General features: G+C 42.0%; 1 protein-coding gene across 1 annotated transcript in view; it reads left to right on the forward strand.

Moving 5' to 3' along the window:
- Positions 1-17937, forward strand: part of RB1 (RB transcriptional corepressor 1) — a 334069-nt gene that overhangs the window by 282298 nt on the left and 33834 nt on the right. Inside the window, exons 19-21 of the mRNA XM_075336899.1 lie at positions 329-465; positions 678-823; positions 15137-15241. Coding sequence (XP_075193014.1) covers positions 329-465; positions 678-823; positions 15137-15241 — 388 coding nt within the window. The remainder of the gene's footprint in view (positions 1-328; positions 466-677; positions 824-15136; positions 15242-17937) is intronic.

The following is a 17937-nucleotide window of genomic DNA, read 5'->3' on the forward strand; positions in this document are numbered from 1 at the left end:
CAAACTAGCAATAAGAAATGTTTGCATATCGTCTTCTAAGTATTCTCCTCATGCGCTGTCCATTTTAAACATATAAGGTATAATTTATGCCTAGATCATTCTGTTTATACTTACTAGATTAGTCACCTGTCCATATTTTTTTAAGATTTATTACCAGTAATTATCAATTAACTCATTACTGATTTATATACTTTTCACGTATGACAATGTCACCTAGATAACACTATCCAATACAGTGACTACATTATTGGTTACATAGGGGCATGTAACAATCGACAAAATGGATTGTGATGTGAATATTGATGAACTAATGTCTTTCAACTTTCAGCTACTTATCGCCTTCAAGAAATGTGCACCAGTGTGCGGCCTCAAGTGTGCCCATAACAGCAATGACAAATGGTCAGGGCCCACATACTTCCCAGCCTCAGCAGAGATCAACCTCACTTTCCGTTTTTTATAAAAAAGGTAAAAAAAAAAAACCCCAAACCCCCCTCCCCCCCCACCCCCTCTCCAAAACTGAACTAGTAATTGTTCTAGTTCTGGTCTTGGCAAATTCAGCCCTGTGTGACTGTTAATGATATTCTATTTTGCATATGATGGCTTTTGATTGATTGTCATGTAGGATTTTATGTAATAAGTTAATCACGCTTATTTCCATCACTCCTTGTGTTGCTCAGTGTACCGTTTGGCATACCTCCGGCTGAACAGCCTCTGCACTAATCTATTATCCGACCATCCAGAACTGGAGCACATCATCTGGACACTTTTCCAACATACTTTACAACATGAATGTGAACTGATGAAGGACAGACACCTAGACCAAGTAATGATTTTTCTTGCCCTGGTATTGATCAAGTGCTGAATTTAATTGTTTACTTAAAGGGGTGGTCTGAAACTATTGTTGATTTTAATCCTAAATGTCTTTCTATTTAATGTAATAATCTAATAGCGTTTGTAATATACTAATTAATAAGGCCTTACCATTCTCTCACTGACTTGTCTTTTTTTTTTTTTTTTTCTTAAATCTCTTGGTTTTATGACTTTTTATTTGAGAACCCCAGTGCCTGTTGGGGTACTCAAACGGGACATCAGTAGGAGGAACGGGCTGGTCTGCCATTACAGATTGCCCATTTTCTCCTTACAAATGCACACTGACTGTGCACTCTTTTGCTGGCTTGTCACTTCTCATTGGATCTGGTGATGGAGTGCACTGTCACAGTGCACTGAAACTTAATATTGCACGGGACAGGGAAGCTTTACTGAGCATAAGTGTGAATTGACAACCAACACGTGCACAAATCGGAAGTTAAAAAAATAAAAATATAGCACTTCGGACAGAAAAGGAACAATTGACATATATTATAAAAGCTATTAGATTATCACATTAAATATATTTAGGATTAAAATCAACATTAGTTTACGACTACCCCTAATTCATTTAATTGAATTGTGTTTTTAAAGTATAGTATGTTTTAAATTTATTTTATTTAGCATCCTTATGTAGCACCATCATATTCCATAGCACTTTACAGACATTATCATTGTCCCCAGAGAGCAGATATTGATTTAATCATGCCAAGTTTATTAAATGTTACAAAAAACACATACAAAGTGTTAAAAAATACTTTAAATATAGGCAACACAAGTGAGGAATAGGGGGGAAAAAAACGCACTACTTAGAGTAGCTGTCTGAGACCAGTATGATCTGCAACCACAATTAGGGCTGATATAGCTAAGTATGATTAGTACATGTGTCTAGTTCATATAGCGTATGGGCTATGGTCACAAGTGAGAGATATATGTGCTGCTAGGGTGCAGCTGCCAACAAGGTATTTGGGAAATGCCAGCACCTATACATATATTGTAATGGCAGTATACTCCCATGCAGCAGTCAATCCCACAATTAACTATTTCATAACATGCCAGCAGTATGAACCAGAAACTTTATAATGAATTTTACCTGCAGCCATGTGTATAGCGATCGGCACCTGCTCAGACAGCCACTCCCACCTCTTTGACGCGCGTTTCACCGCTTCCAGTTTCGTCAGGAGGCATAATGGGGATGTAGTGTGTGCCTTAATATAGTGTGTGGAATCGATAACAGCTGATAATACACTGCCGGTATCAGGCGCTCCAAGCATCATGATGTGCGTCCAGTGGGTGAGTAGCACTGCGAGCACGTCATCAGGTCACATGACCGCGTGTCACGCGGTATGCATCCCTGTGACGTAGAGTGTCCATGGAGACCGGACCAAGGTCCCGCCCCCCTGTCACTCGCTCTATTGGCGCGTCACCCACGGGAACTGCACAGCGCATGATCTCAGAGCGACCCCCGGATGGATAGATGAAGCTGTATCCACAAAGATAGTTAATTGCATCGTAGAGGTGCATGCATCGACCTGATTTTAGAACAATACATAAATGCTTTGAAGATGTGACCCATATAAAATATATGGATGCAAAACTTAGAATCAATAGTTGCGATCCTTCACATATATTGGATGAGGGGTTTAGTTTTATATATATATATAGCTACTATAATGCAACTACCCATAATAGGGCAGTCTACATGTACAGTCCAGTTTCAGCTATGTGTATCTTTCAATGTGTGACACCATAAGCCTTTACTGTACAATACATATATTATATAATCCAAAATGTGTACGTACCCCATTAGGAAAAAATTGCCTTGCAGATCTATAGGCTTATATAGATACATTTCCTAGCACATAAATAACAAGAAATGGGTACATACACATGTGGAGTAACAATAGGTAGAAAACATGATATATCAGCCAATATTCCAAAGCCTGTTTAGCTCCAAAATTTACATCAAGGGACATATATAATATATTTACAGGCCTCACTGATTCTATCAGCCAGTTATATCCCCTAGTTATATAAGCTCTTAGAAAGCTTAATATATAACAAGATCAGTCTAAAGATTTTTGACTCAATACCTATAGAGCAAGCCGGCTTCAGACCTGCTCGAAACTGTAGTGACCAAGTCTTAGCTTTGACAACTCTCATTGAAGCTGAATTCCAGAAGAACAAGAAAGTTTCAGTGGCGTTTATCGATCTCTCTGCTGCATATGATACTGTGTGGAGGGAAGGACTTTTATATAAATTTCTGAAGGTGATTCCATGTAAGAAAATGATGTACCTCTTGAACAATATGATTGCAAATCGAACTTTTCATCTTATTATGGGCGATTCAACCAGTTGTAAGAAATCTTTAAACAACGGACTGGCCCAGGGATCAGTGCTGGCACCTCTCCTGTTTGCCCTGTACCTAGCTGATATTCCTAAAACAGTGTCACGGAAATTTGGATATGCCGATGACTGGGCACTTGCTATGGTAAGCAAAACAATGGAGGAAGCAGAGGACGTTCTTACAAAAGATCTTAGTGTAATGGGAAAGTACTTCCGACAATGGAGATTAAAACCTAACCCATCAAAAACGGAAGTTTGTTGCTTTCATTTACACAATGCAAGTGCCAAGACTGAACTTAAAGTACAATTTGAAGGCCAATCTGTTAAACACAATTTCAATCCTAAGTATTTAGGTGTAACCCTTGATAGAAGTCTAACTTTTAAATCCCATCTGGATAAATTGGCACAGAAACTGAAAGCACGTAATATTATTATTCAGAAACTTTGTGGATCCTCATGGGGCTCGGCAACATCTGTTTTGAGAACATCTACTCTTGCCCTGGTGTACTCTGCTGCAGAATACTGTGCTCCAGCATGGTTAAATAGCTGTCATGTAAACTTAATTGACACTCAGCTGAACAACTCTTTGCGTATAATATCTGGTGCTATTAGACCTACACCTGTTCACTGGTTACCTGTGCTGGGTCATATCGCACCCGCAAATCTAAGAAGACAAAAGCTCCTACTTAAAGAGTACACTAAAGTAGTGAATAATGAAAAACTTCCAATACACCAAAATATCAGAGATGTTACAATACGATTGAAATCAAGACATCCACCCATCCGAACTGCAATCACCTTGCATGAACAAAACTTCAATTTAGAGGAGAAATGGCGAGAACTTTGGGTCAATGTAGTAGAAGGTGATCCCCAAATGTTCCCTAATTTACAAAACCCTCCACCAGGCTTCAATCTACCAAGGAAAACATGGGTTACTCTAAATCGTATCAGAACAAACTTTGGCGTCTGTGCAGATTTTATGTATAAGTGGGGAAAATATGACTCTCCGACCTGTGACTTTGGAGCAGATCATCAAACTATCCAGCACATTGTTGAGGAGTGCCCCCTGAGATCCTACCATGGTGACAAGAAGGATTTCTATATTGTAAATGATAACGCTATTGCATATATAGAAAATCTTGATATTCAAATTTGATTTTTATCCTGTTGATATTTTTCAATCACTGTCTATTGTCTGGTGTTTATTTTTATATGATGGTAAGATATACGTTCATACGATTAAATTAAATCCCCTAGCACATATACCATAAAATGTAGAAAATTTAAATACAATAACCCCACATGGTGCATAGTTTACCATATAAATATAAAAATAAACTATGGACCACATATCAACTAAGCCTAGGCCAATTCCCAGGCGTAGGGACATGTAGATTCAATCTCACTACCACCCTATCCGATCCCATTGTAATCTAACATGCCCATCCTCACATTAATGATCACATTAATTGAATATATACGTAGGGCACGATATATATAGAGGTCGCTAACACTCGATTCCATCGTTGTTTTGATTGGTGTCTATTAGGAATCCAGATGTGATATGGATTTAAGTCCATTTCATGTTCATATCCGTTCCACGTGACATCATGTTATGTTCCAAAACAAACGCTGCAATTGGATGAAAGGCACAAAGAGTACAGAAAAAAGGAGAAAAATAAGAAGAGAATTAAAATATAATAAAGTATTAGTAACCTAAAATTCGCGCTAAGTTGGTAAAAAAGGGTTTGAAACTCAAGGCCTCATTGAGGCCACTGGGCATCACGGTGTCAAGGACCACCATCCATTTCGTCTCTTTTTTTAGAAGTTCTGTTTTGTAGTCCCCCCCTCTAGCTCCCAAGCTTACATGATCTATTCCCTTCACTCTCAGGCCCTTGGGGTTACATTTATGGTGTATGGAGAAGTGACGTGGTATGGTTTTTAACTCATTGATATCTTTGCACCCCTGGGCATTTACAATATCTCGAACATGTTCCAATGTTCTTACCCGTAGTTGTCTAGTGGTCATCCCTATATAGATTTTTTTGCAGGGACAACTAGCATAGTAAATTACCATATCAGTTTTACATGTTATGTTGTATGTGATAGAGAAACATTTTGATTCTGCACTGTTCATAAATGTAGTACTTCTGTCTATGTATTTACATGCAGTGCAGTTTCCACATTGAAAGCAACCCCACTTGGGTCCTTTGTGAGTGAAAGGATTTTGAAGTGGTGGAATATAATGACTACGAGTAAGCAAATCTTTTAGATTCTTTGATCTGCGCCAAGTGATGGATGGGTGGGCTGTAAGGTGCTTGGCCAGATCTTGATCAGCCAGCAGGACTTCCCAGTGTTTTTGAAAAATATTCCTAATGTTGTACCATTTAGTGTTAAAGTTTGATATAAATCTAACAGGTTGTAGACCATTGTTTTTCTTATATGTCACTAACAGTGTCTCTCGTTTGCTATTTAACGCCCGAGTATAACCCTGTTTGATATTTTGGGGTTTATAGCCTCTCTTTGAGATTACTGAGTCGATTGGCTTGGGCTTCAAAATCCACCTCTCTTAAGCAAATCCTGCGCATGCGCAGGAATTGTCCAGTAGGTACTGCCTTGATTGTTTGTGGATGGTGGGAGGAGGAAGCATGCAAGAGTGAATTCGTTGCTGTACTTTTTCGAAATACATCAGTCACCAAATTGCCGTCAACCCCTCTTAGTATTGAGATGTCCAAGAATTCCGCCTTATCGTAGTCATACTTAGATGTAAGTTTTATATTCAGATCGTTATTGTTCAGTTGTTGTAAGAAAGTTACCAGGGATGTCTCAGAGCCCTGCCATATAAACAGGACATCATCTATGTATCTATACCATGATACCACTGCATCGAAGCCCTCCAGAGACTGTACAACCTCCCGCTCCCACAGCCCCAGGAAGAGGTTGGCATATGAAGGCGCACAAGTCGCCCCCATTGCCACTCCCTGGAGCTGTAGGTAATAGCGGTCCTTAAATAAAAAGTAATTGTGTCTCAATATGAAATCTAAAAGTTCCATAACAAAATCAATGAGGTCGCTATCCATATTAGTCATCTGTAGGTAGGTCGTCCTCGATGCAGTGGTACCATGGTTATGTGCAATAGACGAGTACAGCGACTCCACGTTACATGTCACTAACATCATATCTGGCTCTAGATTAATATTATGTAGCCACCTAAGTATATCAGTTGAGTCTCTGATATATGATGGCAGGGTCCCGACACATCCCTGGAGGTAAAAATCGATAAATCTGCAAATCTTTTCATTTAACCCCCCTATACCCGACACTATAGGTCGTCCTGGGGGGTTATCCTTATGCTTATGAATTTTTGGTGTTAAATAAAAGGTCGGAACTCTTGGACATCTCGTAAGAAGTCCATCTCTCATTTTTTCAGTGATGACGCACCTCCTAAATCCAGTTTCAATAATTCCAGCCAATATTTTTTTATATTGTATTGTAGGGTTGTTACTTAATGCTACCAACTGTTACCAAAAATTAAGTTGTCGGAACGCTTCGCCCTCATACATATCTGCAGGCCAGACAACAAGATTCCCCCCTTATCGGCTGATTTTATGACCACATCTTTCATATCTCTTAGTTCTTTAATGGCTCTTCTCTCATGGAATGTTAAATTATAATTTCTTGTTTTCTCTGAAATAGTCAGTAGCTTTTTCTTGACTAATCTTACAAAAATATCAACATTCGGACTAAGGCCGTGGGGGGGGGAAGGGAATTTGCGTCCGGCTATGCAGGTATGTAGGAAACCGCGGATGTATAGGTTCCTCTATCTCTTGTTCATCCAACAAGGTTTGAAGGTCAGATAAAGCTTGTTGTTCTCTAAAGGTAGGGAAGTCATCATCGTCCTTTGATGCAAAGAACTTCTTGTATCTTAATTTTCTGGCAAATAGTTCTAGGTCTTTAATAAGGGTGAAGTAGTCAAAATGTGCAGTGGGGGAGAAAGTAAGCCCCCTTTCCAATACACATATCTGTGCACTGGTAAGATTTTTATTTGAAAGGTTGATTACCTTTAGTTTGTCTTTGTTTTGTATCCCCACTTTTTTTGGTTCCTTAAGACTCTTCCAGAACTTCCTGGGTTTTGGGCAGTTGACAGAGGGTTTCGTTCTGGACCATCTCCCCTCCCTTGCCGCTTGGCTAAAAAATGTTCTCCACATGTCTCCTCAGACAGATTGGATGTAATGGAAGAAGCTTGTGATCCTCGTCTATTTTTATTTCTTTGGTTGTTATTGTACCAACGATATACTTTCCTATCTTGGTAGTCAGAAAGATCTCTCTGAAATTTCTTAATTTTTCTTTCCTGCACCTCTTCTTCACATTTATTAATTTTTACATCCAGATCTTTATCAAATTTAGAAAATTCTTTGGTGGGAATGGCTGTCTGAGCAGGTGCCGATCGCTATACACATGGCTGCAGGTAAAATTCATTATAAAGTTTCTGGTTCATACTGCTGGCATGTTATGAAATAGTTAATTGTGGGATTGACTGCTGCATGGGAGTATACTGCCATTACAATATATGTATAGGTGCTGGCATTTCCCAAATACCTTGTTGGCAGCTGCACCCTAGCAGCACATATATCTCTCACTTGTGACCGTAGCCCATACGCTATATGAACTAGACACATGTACTAATCATACTTAGCTATATCAGCCCTAATAATTGTGGTTGCAGATCATACTGGTCTCAGACAGCTACTTTAAGTAGTGCGTTTTTTTTCCCCCCTATTCCTCACTTGTGTTGCCTATATTTAAAGTATTTTTTAACACTTTGTGTTTTTTGTAACATTTAATAAACTTGGCATGATTAAATCAATATCTGCTTTGTGTACCTGAAACTGTTTTCTATAGGATCTCCCATTCCCAGGTACACGGTTTTCTCTAAACATTTGAGGCAGCAGAATTAAGGATGCACAGGAGAGGTGCCGAGAGCATTAGAAGGGAGGCCACAGAGGAGCATGTTGCAGTAGTCAAGGCGGGAAATAATGAGGGCATGCCCTAGCTTTTTTGTAGTTAAAGGATTGAGAAAAGAATGGATTCTGGAAATATTTTCGAGTTGGAGGTGGTGAGTGCTTGTATTTACGGCTTGAAAGACAAGGCAGAGTCGAGGGTTACTCCGAGGCATCGGATACCTGGTACTGGTGAGAGCGTGATGTCATTTATTTTAATACAGCAGGTAGAGGAAATAAGTGGGATGCTGAGTTCAGTTTTGTCTACATTGAGCTTTAGGTGATAAGAAAAATGAAGATATAGGCGATAGACACTCTGGGATTCTGGACAGCAGAGAGGTGACTTCTGGGCCAGAGAAGTAGATCTGAGTTTTATCAGCATATAGGTGGTACTGGAAGCCTCAAGACTTTGAGTTGTCCTAAGCCAAAGGTATAGATTGAGAAGAGTAAAGGCCCCGTCACACACAACGAGGTCGCTAACGAGATCGTTGCTGCGTCACAGTTTCTGTGACGCAGTAACAATCTTGCCAGCGATCTCGTTGTATGTGACACCTACCAGCGATGAGGCCCCTGCTGTGAGCGATTGCCGAAGGGTCCGGACCATTTTCTTCAAAGGTGATGTCCTGCTGGGCAGGACACATCGCTGTGTTTGACACCTAACAATGACCTCCTATACAGGTCGCTCATCTTTTATACAGGTCGCTCATCGTTACTGCATCCTTGGTAAGGTCTGACTGTGTGACATCTCACCAGAGACCTCCCAGCGACTTACAGCGATCCTTATCAGGTCGTATCGTTTTCGGGATCACTGGTAAGTCGTTAAATGTGACGGGGGCTTAAGGGTACCAGGACACAGCCTTGAGGGATATTTCAAGTAGTGATCGGCACTCCACTCCTTGTCATGCATGTGGAACCAAGTAATTTGTAGATAAGAAATCTCCCAGCTCTCACTTGTAATTGAAGTCTTAGTTCTTTTATTCAGAACCTGATCTGAACGTTTCAGCTCCTCCCCCGACCTTTCAACAGTAGTGAAATAATACATGATCTCTATATATACCGTATTTTTCGGACCATAAGACGCACTTTTTTCCCCCCAAATATTGGGGGAAAGTTGGGGGTGCGTCTTATGGTCTGACTATAGGGCTGCGGCCGGGAATGAGGGTGCTGCGGTGGAGCGGGTCATCGGGGGCACGAGCAGGCTGTAGCAGCGCCTGCTCATGACCACGTGGGCCCGATCATTACATATGCACGCCCATCATCCCGCCCATCTCTCAGCGCTGAAGCCGGCACTGACAGGTGGGCGGGAGGACGAGCGGGGACGCGCGCATAGCAAAGAGCCGGCCGCATGATCCCCCCTGGCAATTACAGCCTGGAGTGATCATGTGCGGTTGTATTCACTGCCCCCCGCGCGTCGTCATCATCATCAGCGCGGGGTGCAGTGAATCAGTGTACTCACCCGTCCCCATGTGTGGAGCCGTCCCCCTGCTGCACGCGATGTCTTCCTGTCTGTGCCGGTCAGTTGATCTGTGCTGGTCAGCTGATCGGCACAGACAGGAAGACATCGCGATGCAGCAGGGGAACGGCTCCACACACACATACACACACACACACACACACACACACACACACACGCACACACACACACACACACACACACACACACACACGTCAGTGGCGCAGAGAGGAAGATGATCGGTGCTGCAGGGAGTGAGGAAAAGGTGAGTATAAACGTTTATTTTTTTTCTCTGTGCTATAGGATACAGGCCATATACCAGGATGGTATATGAGCACGATGGGGGCATATAGCAGAATGGGAGTATATGAGCAGGATGGATGGGGGGTATATGAACAGGATGGGGGTATATGAACAGGATGGGGGTATATGAACAGGATGGGAGTATATGAACAGGATGGGAGTATATGAGCAGGATGGATGGGGGGTATATGAATAGGATGGGGGCATATAGCAGGATGGGAGTATATGAGCAGGATGGATGGGGGTATATGAACAGGATGGGGGCATATAGCAGGATGGGAGTATATGAGCAGGCAGGATGGGGGTATATGAACAGGATGGGAGTATATGAGCAAGATGGATGGGGGAATATGAGCAGGATGGATGGGGGGTATACCAATAGGATGGGGGTATATCAATAGGATCAGGATATATGAACAGGATGGGGTATATGAACAGGATGGGAGTATATGAGCAGGATGGGGGAATATGAGCAGGATGCTGGTATATGAGCAGGATAGGGGTATATGAGCAGGATGGGGGTATATGAGCAGGATGGGGGTTTATAGCAGGATCATATACAAGGCAGGAGGATCATTACCAGGATGGGGTACCTTAGTAGAGAATTTGGGGACATTACCCCCATAACAGTGTCAGCAGCAGATCCTCGCCCCATTACAGTGTGTCATGACCACATTTTTTGCTTAAAGTTTTATTTTCCCATTTTCCTCCTCTAAAACCAGGGTGCGTCTTATAGTCCGGTGCGTCTTATAGTCCGAAAAATACGATAGTACATTCCTTGGAAATGACATCATAAACATAATGATCATTAAATAATATAAATAATATCTTCACACATCACACAAGGAAAAGAACTTAGTAGGAAATCAATAAAGGTCAATATAGAGATAATCTTATACAACTCAATAAAGAATTAAAGGATCAATGAAAAAAGCATTGTTAAATGCAGTCACTTCACAAAAAAACTAAAAAAAAATCTTTATATATAATACTCCATATCTGAAACAAAGAATTTCTGAAATAAAATCTCAGGGAATTTTCACCTTATTTTTATAATAAAATTAGTTATCATTATTTATAAATATTATAGGTGATTCTTCTATAGACAAGCATGCATGTATTGCAGTTTTTATTTTTTTTGTGCATTATTATCTATGATTATTTTCCTTTTTTATTTGGTGACTTTTGTATATATTTAATTTTAAGTAGATATGTAATCATAGTGGTCTATATTACAAATATTAATGAATCCCTACAAACGCTTATATTCTTCCATTCCAAGTACATTTGTTTAACATATCCATTCATAGATACAAATAAAATATGTATGAAATAGCAGTATATTATTCATTTCATTAATTGCCTTGAGGGACATCAACAGGGAGAAGGCGGGATGAGGAGTTAGTATGGGAGTGGGAGACACTAAAAGTGAGGTGGAAAGGTATGAGGAGATCCAGGAAAGGGCAAGGTATTTGTTGTCGAGGAAAGAGAGGATCTGTATTAGTAGAAAGCGATCGACCTTGTCGATGGAAGATGACAGGTTTAGAAGGAGGAGTATAGAGAATTGTCTGTTAGCTTTGGCAGTAATTGTGGGCAGGGCAGTTTCTGTGGATTGGTGGGTATGGAAGCCGGATTGTAGATTGTTGAAGATTGAGTTAGATGAGAGGTGGCAGGAACGTTCAGCATAGGCGTGCTGTTAGAGGAGTTTGGAGGCGAACAGGAGGAGTGATATGGGGCGAGTAGAGGTTAGGTCGAAGTATAGTTTCTTTAGGCTAGGTGTGATTGTGGCATGTTTGAAAGCAGAAGGGAAGGTACCAGAGGTTAACGATGACGCTTGGCATAAGCGTGGTGGTGAGGTTGGGGAGGACATGGGATGCCATTGTAGATTCGGTCAGCCCCAGGAAAAAACAAAAACAACCCCATCCGTAGACCTATTGATGTCATGGACCCACATTGTTTTGCATTCAGTTTTTATCAAACCCACACAATACTTTACCTATAAAAAACACTTAGACTGAGAAAGGGAACTTCCAAAAGGTGAAATTTTACTGCAGACATTTAGGTTTCTGACTTTGGTCTTAAAGGAAGGGTGTCGTGGTTTTTTATTTTTTTATTAATAGTGATTATGAGATAAAGTATTTTTAATACAAAATTAAAATCACGGCTTAGTTAGTTTTTATTTAATTCTAATTTACTGAAGGCACTGGTGGGGACTGCCATCTTGGATTTGGTGTTTGTTACTCACCTCCTTTATGCCAGCCCACTGGGCATAGACTCTGATAGTCGGGCTTCGACCCCATTTAGTAACATTAGAGAAGGCAAGGTGTCAGCTGTGACCTGGACGCGCCGCCTCTGCTACCATCTCCAATGACACTGACCTCACCCCCCGTGCCGTGTATATAATCCTCTCCTGTGTGATACTGCCTGCTGAGCTGTATCTAATTTTATCCTGTGTGTAATACGGTCTACTGAGCCGTGTATCTAATTCTCTCCTGTGTGATAGTCTGCTGAGCTGTGTATCTAATCCTCTCCTGTGTGATACTGTCTGCTGAGCCATGTATCTAATTCTATCCTGTGTGATACTGTCTGCTGAGCTGTTTATCTAATCCGATCCTGTGTGATACTCATGCTGTCCTTGGTGACACTATAGACATTTCTGGTCACCAGCAAAATGGTTTCGCACAGTGTCCCTACACTTCATTCTCTGTTATCTCTTTAAACCCCCAGAGTGAGAGGGGGAGGTGACATCACACACAGGAGAGCAGATTCTGCCCACTTTACTGCAGCTGTAATCCAGGCTATTTCTACAGTGGGATCTCTGTAGGATTTCAGCAGCTGCTCCCCCTAGTGTTTGAGTGGAAAATATCAAACTTTTTTATATATATATATATATTATATATATATATATATATTATATATTATATATTTTGCTCAATTAAAAACAAATAATATCTAAACAAAGCATTAATACTTTACATTTTTTCAGTTATTGAATTTGTTTTTCTTTTGGACGACACCTTCCCGCGTGATCGGCTGAGCTGTCACTGAGGTTACCTGGATCCAGCGGTGGATGCAGCGGTGGCTGCGGGTAACCTCAGTGACAGCTCAGCTGATCGCGCTACTCACCGCCGCTTCGGTCAGCTCCACGCAGCAACTGAGGTTAGTATCGCGATCAGCTGAGCTGCCACTGAGGTTACTCGCGGCCACCGCTGCATCCACCACTAGATCCAGGTAACCTCAGTGACAGCTCAGCCGATCACGCGGCTCTCTTCATTTGCTGCGTGGAGGTGACAGGAGCGGCGGTTTCTTCTGCTGCTCCGGTCACCTTCATGCAGCAGAGCTGGAAGCGACGCTGGACCATCCTGGATTCCGCCGGACATGGAGGGCTTTTTGGGGTTGATTTAAAGTGGTGAACCAGGGAATGTGTTTGTGTTTTTTATTTCTAATAAAGGATTTTTCAGTTGTGTGTGTTTATTTACTGTAATTTACAGATTAATCATGGAAGGTTTCTCCGGGAGACGCCTGACATGATTAATCTAGGACTTATTGGCAGCTATGGGCTGCCAATAACTCCTTATTACCCCGATTTGTCAACGCACCAAGGCAAATCGGGAAGAGCCGGGTACTGTCCCAGAACAGTCGCATCTAATGTATGCGGCCATTCTGGGCGGCTGCTAACTGATATTGTTAAGCTGGGGGGCTCCCCATAACGTGGGGCTCCCCATCCTGAGAATACCAGCCTTCAGCCGTATGGCTTTATCTGGCTGGTATTAAATTTGGGGGGAACCGCACACCGTTTTTTTAAATTATTTATTTCTATACTCCATAGTGACACGCCCACCGGCTGCTGTGATTGGGTGCAGTGAGACACTTGTCACTCAGCGTGGGGGCGTGTCTCACTGCAACCAATCATAGGCGCCGGTGGGCGGGGAAAGCAGGGAATACGAGATTGTTTAATGAGCGGCCGGCTTTTTCAAATTAGAAAAAGCCACCGGAGCAGTGTGAATGCCGTGCAGTGCCGGGGATCGGTGAGTATGAGAGAGGGGGGGACACTTCAGTCACTCGGGGGATTAGAGGTCACCGGTGAATCCTTCACAGGTGACCGCTAATCAGTACACGGCACACAAACAGAGCCGCGGCATGACAATGAAGTCGGGTGAAGTTCACCCGAGTACATTCTCATCCCGCTACTCTGTCTTCCGACATGTAGTAACGGCATTTTGCATCACACACGGACATTTCTCGGAAGATCAAATAACATGCACGTGTGCCTTCAAACATAAAAAAACATATGTGCACGTTTGGTCGTATCTCCGGTATGTACGGAAACGGACCAAACACGCACGTTTTAAACGGATGTGTGTTGCAGGCCTAAAGCAGCTTTTTGAAAGGGAAGTCGCTAACGAAGTCGCTGTAAAGTCCCCTTTACACACTGAGACTTTGCTGCACAGCGGGAAACAAGGGACCAAAGAATGGTCCTGAACGATTTGTAGCGATCAGCAACTTCACAGCAGGGGCCAGGTCGCTGATGTGTTTCACACACTGCAATGTCGCTGGGGAGGTCGCTATAACGTCACAAAACCGGTGACATTACAGCGATGTCGTTTGCGATGTTGCAGTGTGTAAAGCCACCTTAAGAAATGCTAACAGAGGATTGATGCTTGGAGTCGTTGGGTTCAGTTGTTTGCATAAAGTCATATACAAACAATAGAATAGTCTTGTGAGGAGGCGCCAACTATTGTGTCTTTTCAGCATTTACTGCCTGCACCCAAGACAGTGAGGTATCTGTTAGCAATTAGTTATTAATCTGGCCATCCACAAGACAGTGGCCAGCTGAACATTTGGCTTTTCTCATACACATGGCTCCACTGACCACTCGTGGATTCTCAGTGTGGAGAGATAACTGAGCCTGTGGCAGCGGCTTATCAACCCTGAAAACAAAGATCGCATGTTGACATTCCATCTTCCCAAACCTTCTCTTCCCCAACATCATCTGTTGACATTAGTGGATTTGAATAACTTTCACCTAATGTGTACGGGGACCTTTATACAAAACAACCTTTTTAGATGAACTGTTGACAATGGGTTGCTTACTATACACTGTCTGAAATCACTAGAGTATGGGCACTATGTGGTAGTAATGAATGTTTAATTTTTTTCTCTTCAGATCATGATGTGTTCTATGTATGGCATTTGTAAGGCTAAAAACATTGATCTCAGGTTTAAGACTATTGTGACCGCATACAAACAGCTTACAAACACAAACCAAGAGGTAAGTGATGGCATAATAAATGCAGAAAGAGTCGTTCACTTTTCTTCATACAGTGCTGGCCAAAAGTATTGGCACCCCTGCAATTCTGTCAGATAATACTCAGTATCTTCCTGAAAATGATTGCAATCACAAATTCTTTGGTATTATTATCTTCACTTAATTTGTCTTCAATGAAAAAAAAAAGTCAAAAAGCCAAATTGGATATAATTCCACACCAAACATAAAAAAGGGGGTGAACAAAAGTATTGGCACGGTTTGCAAAATGATGTTATGCTTCTCTAATTTGTGTAATTAACAGCACCTGTAACTTACCTGTGGCACCTAACAGGTGTTGGCAATAACTAAATCACACTTGCAGCCAGTTGACAAGGATTAAAGTTGACTCAACCTCTGTCCTGTGTCCTTGTGTGTTCCACATTGAGCATGGAGAAAAGAAAGAAGACCAAAGAACTGACTGAGGACTTGAGAATCCAAATTGTGAGGAAGCATGAGCAATCTCAAGGCTACAAGTCCATTTCCAAAGACCTGAAAGTTCCTGTGTCTACGGTGCGCAGTGTCATCAAGAAGTTTAAAGCCCATGGCACTGTGGCTAACCTCCCTAGATGTGGAAGGAAAATACAAATTGACAAGAGATTTCAACGCAAGATTGTGCGGATGGTGGATAAAGAACCTCGACTAACAGCCAAACAAGTTCAAGCTGTCCTGCAGTCCGAGGGTACAACAGTGTCAACCCGTACTATCCGTCGGCGTCTGAATGAAAAGGGACTGTATGGTAGGACACCCAGGAAGACCCCACTTCTTACCCCGAGACATAAAAAAGCCAGGCTGGAGTTTGCCAAAACTTACCTGAGAAAGCCTAAAATGTTTTGGAAGAATGTTCTCTGCTCAGATGAGACAAAAGTAGAGCTTTTTGGGAAAAAGCCATCAACATAGAGTTTACAGGAAAAAAAAGAGGCATTCAAAGAAAAGAACACAGTCCCTACAGTCAAACATGGTGGAGGTTCCCTGATGTTTTGGGGTTGCTTTGTTGCCTCTGGCACTGGACTGCTTGACCGTGTGCATGGCATTATGAAGTCTGAAGACTACCAACAAATTTTGCAGCATAATGTAGGGCCCAGTGTGAGAAAGCTGGGTCTTCCTCAGAGGTCATTGGTCTTCCAGCAGGACAATGACCCAAAACACACTTCAAAAAGCACTAGAAAATGGTTTGATAGAAAGCACTGGAGACTACTAAAGTGGCCAACCATGAGTCCAGACCTGAATCCCATAGAACACCTGTGGAGAGATCTCAAAATGGCAGTTTGGAGAAGGCACCCTTCAAATCTCAGGGATCTGGAGCAGTTTGCCAAAGAAGAATGGTCTACAATTCCAGCAGAGCATTGTAAGAAACTCATTGATGGTTACCGGAAGCGGTTGTTCGCAGTTATTTTGGCTAAAGGTTGTGCAACCAAGTATTAGGCTAAGGGTGCCAATACTTTTGTCTCGCCCATTTTTTGGAGTTTTGTGTGAAATGATCAATGATTGGATTTTTGTTTCATTCTCTTTTGTGTTTTTTCATTGCAAGCAAAATAAATGAAGTTAATAATACCAAAGAATTTGTGATTGCAATCATTTTCAGGAAGAAACTGAGTATTATGTGACAGAATTGCAGGGGTGCCAATACTTTTGGCCAGCACTGTAACTGCTACTTTAAGCCTTTCATGCTTCATAACAGATGTATACATCATGGCGTGTGTGGGGTACTTTGGAGTAGGCTCAACGTAGAGCCCATTGCACACAGGACATTTTTCCGGTCATATATAGCTGGCATCTGTCTCTTAGCAGCATTAATCGGAACCTCTTTAAAGGGAGTCTGCCACAAGGTTTTTTTTTCAACTAATCTGAGAGCAGCATAATGTAGGGGCAGAGATCCTGATTCCAGAGATGTCACTTACTGGACTCCTTAGCGTAGTTTTGATAGTCTCCTGCTAAAGTGATTTTATCACTACAGGATTAATAAACCTGCTGCCAGTAGTCCTCCATATTCAAGAACTCTATGTAAGCTTGCACACCTCACTGATTGTCAGCTTTTTGTGTGCAGTGTACATAGTTAGAAAGCTGCCAATCTGTGCTGTGAACTATTACTGCTGGAAATAAAACTGTGATTTTATCACAATAGCAGCAAGGAGCGCCCATTAAGTGATCACTTACAGCGGCATTTAAGTGCCACAATCTCACCCGGATGTCAGTTCGGATTCTCATTAGATCACCTGATGAAAGAACTCATTCATTGGATGAGCGTCGTCATGTGTAAATGGGATTCACTCACCCGCTGCTTGCCTCTGGACAATTTCGCACAATGGCTTAACCCCTTCACGACCGCGGGCAGTAAAATTACGTCCTATTTTAACGTGACTTAACGACCAGGGACGTAATTTTACTGCCTAAACTTCATTTGATTGCCGTGGCCATAGCAACGGCTTTCAAATGATGTCCCCTGCTGTTTCTTACAGCAGGGGACCTTTGCTTCACCCCAGGGGGGTGGCATCGCCACCCCCCATCGACGATCGATGTGATTGGCTGTTCAAATCTGAACCGCCAACCACATCTTTCGCACTGATTTCGGTAAAAATAATACCGGAAATAGTGCGATACTGTGAGATCCGGCTATGAGATGCTGTAGAAGCTACAGCAGATCATAGGTGGATCTCAAACAT

The sequence above is a fragment of the Anomaloglossus baeobatrachus genome, chromosome 2 (assembly GCF_048569485.1).
Source record: "Anomaloglossus baeobatrachus isolate aAnoBae1 chromosome 2, aAnoBae1.hap1, whole genome shotgun sequence".
Taxonomy (NCBI): domain Eukaryota; kingdom Metazoa; phylum Chordata; class Amphibia; order Anura; family Aromobatidae; genus Anomaloglossus; species Anomaloglossus baeobatrachus.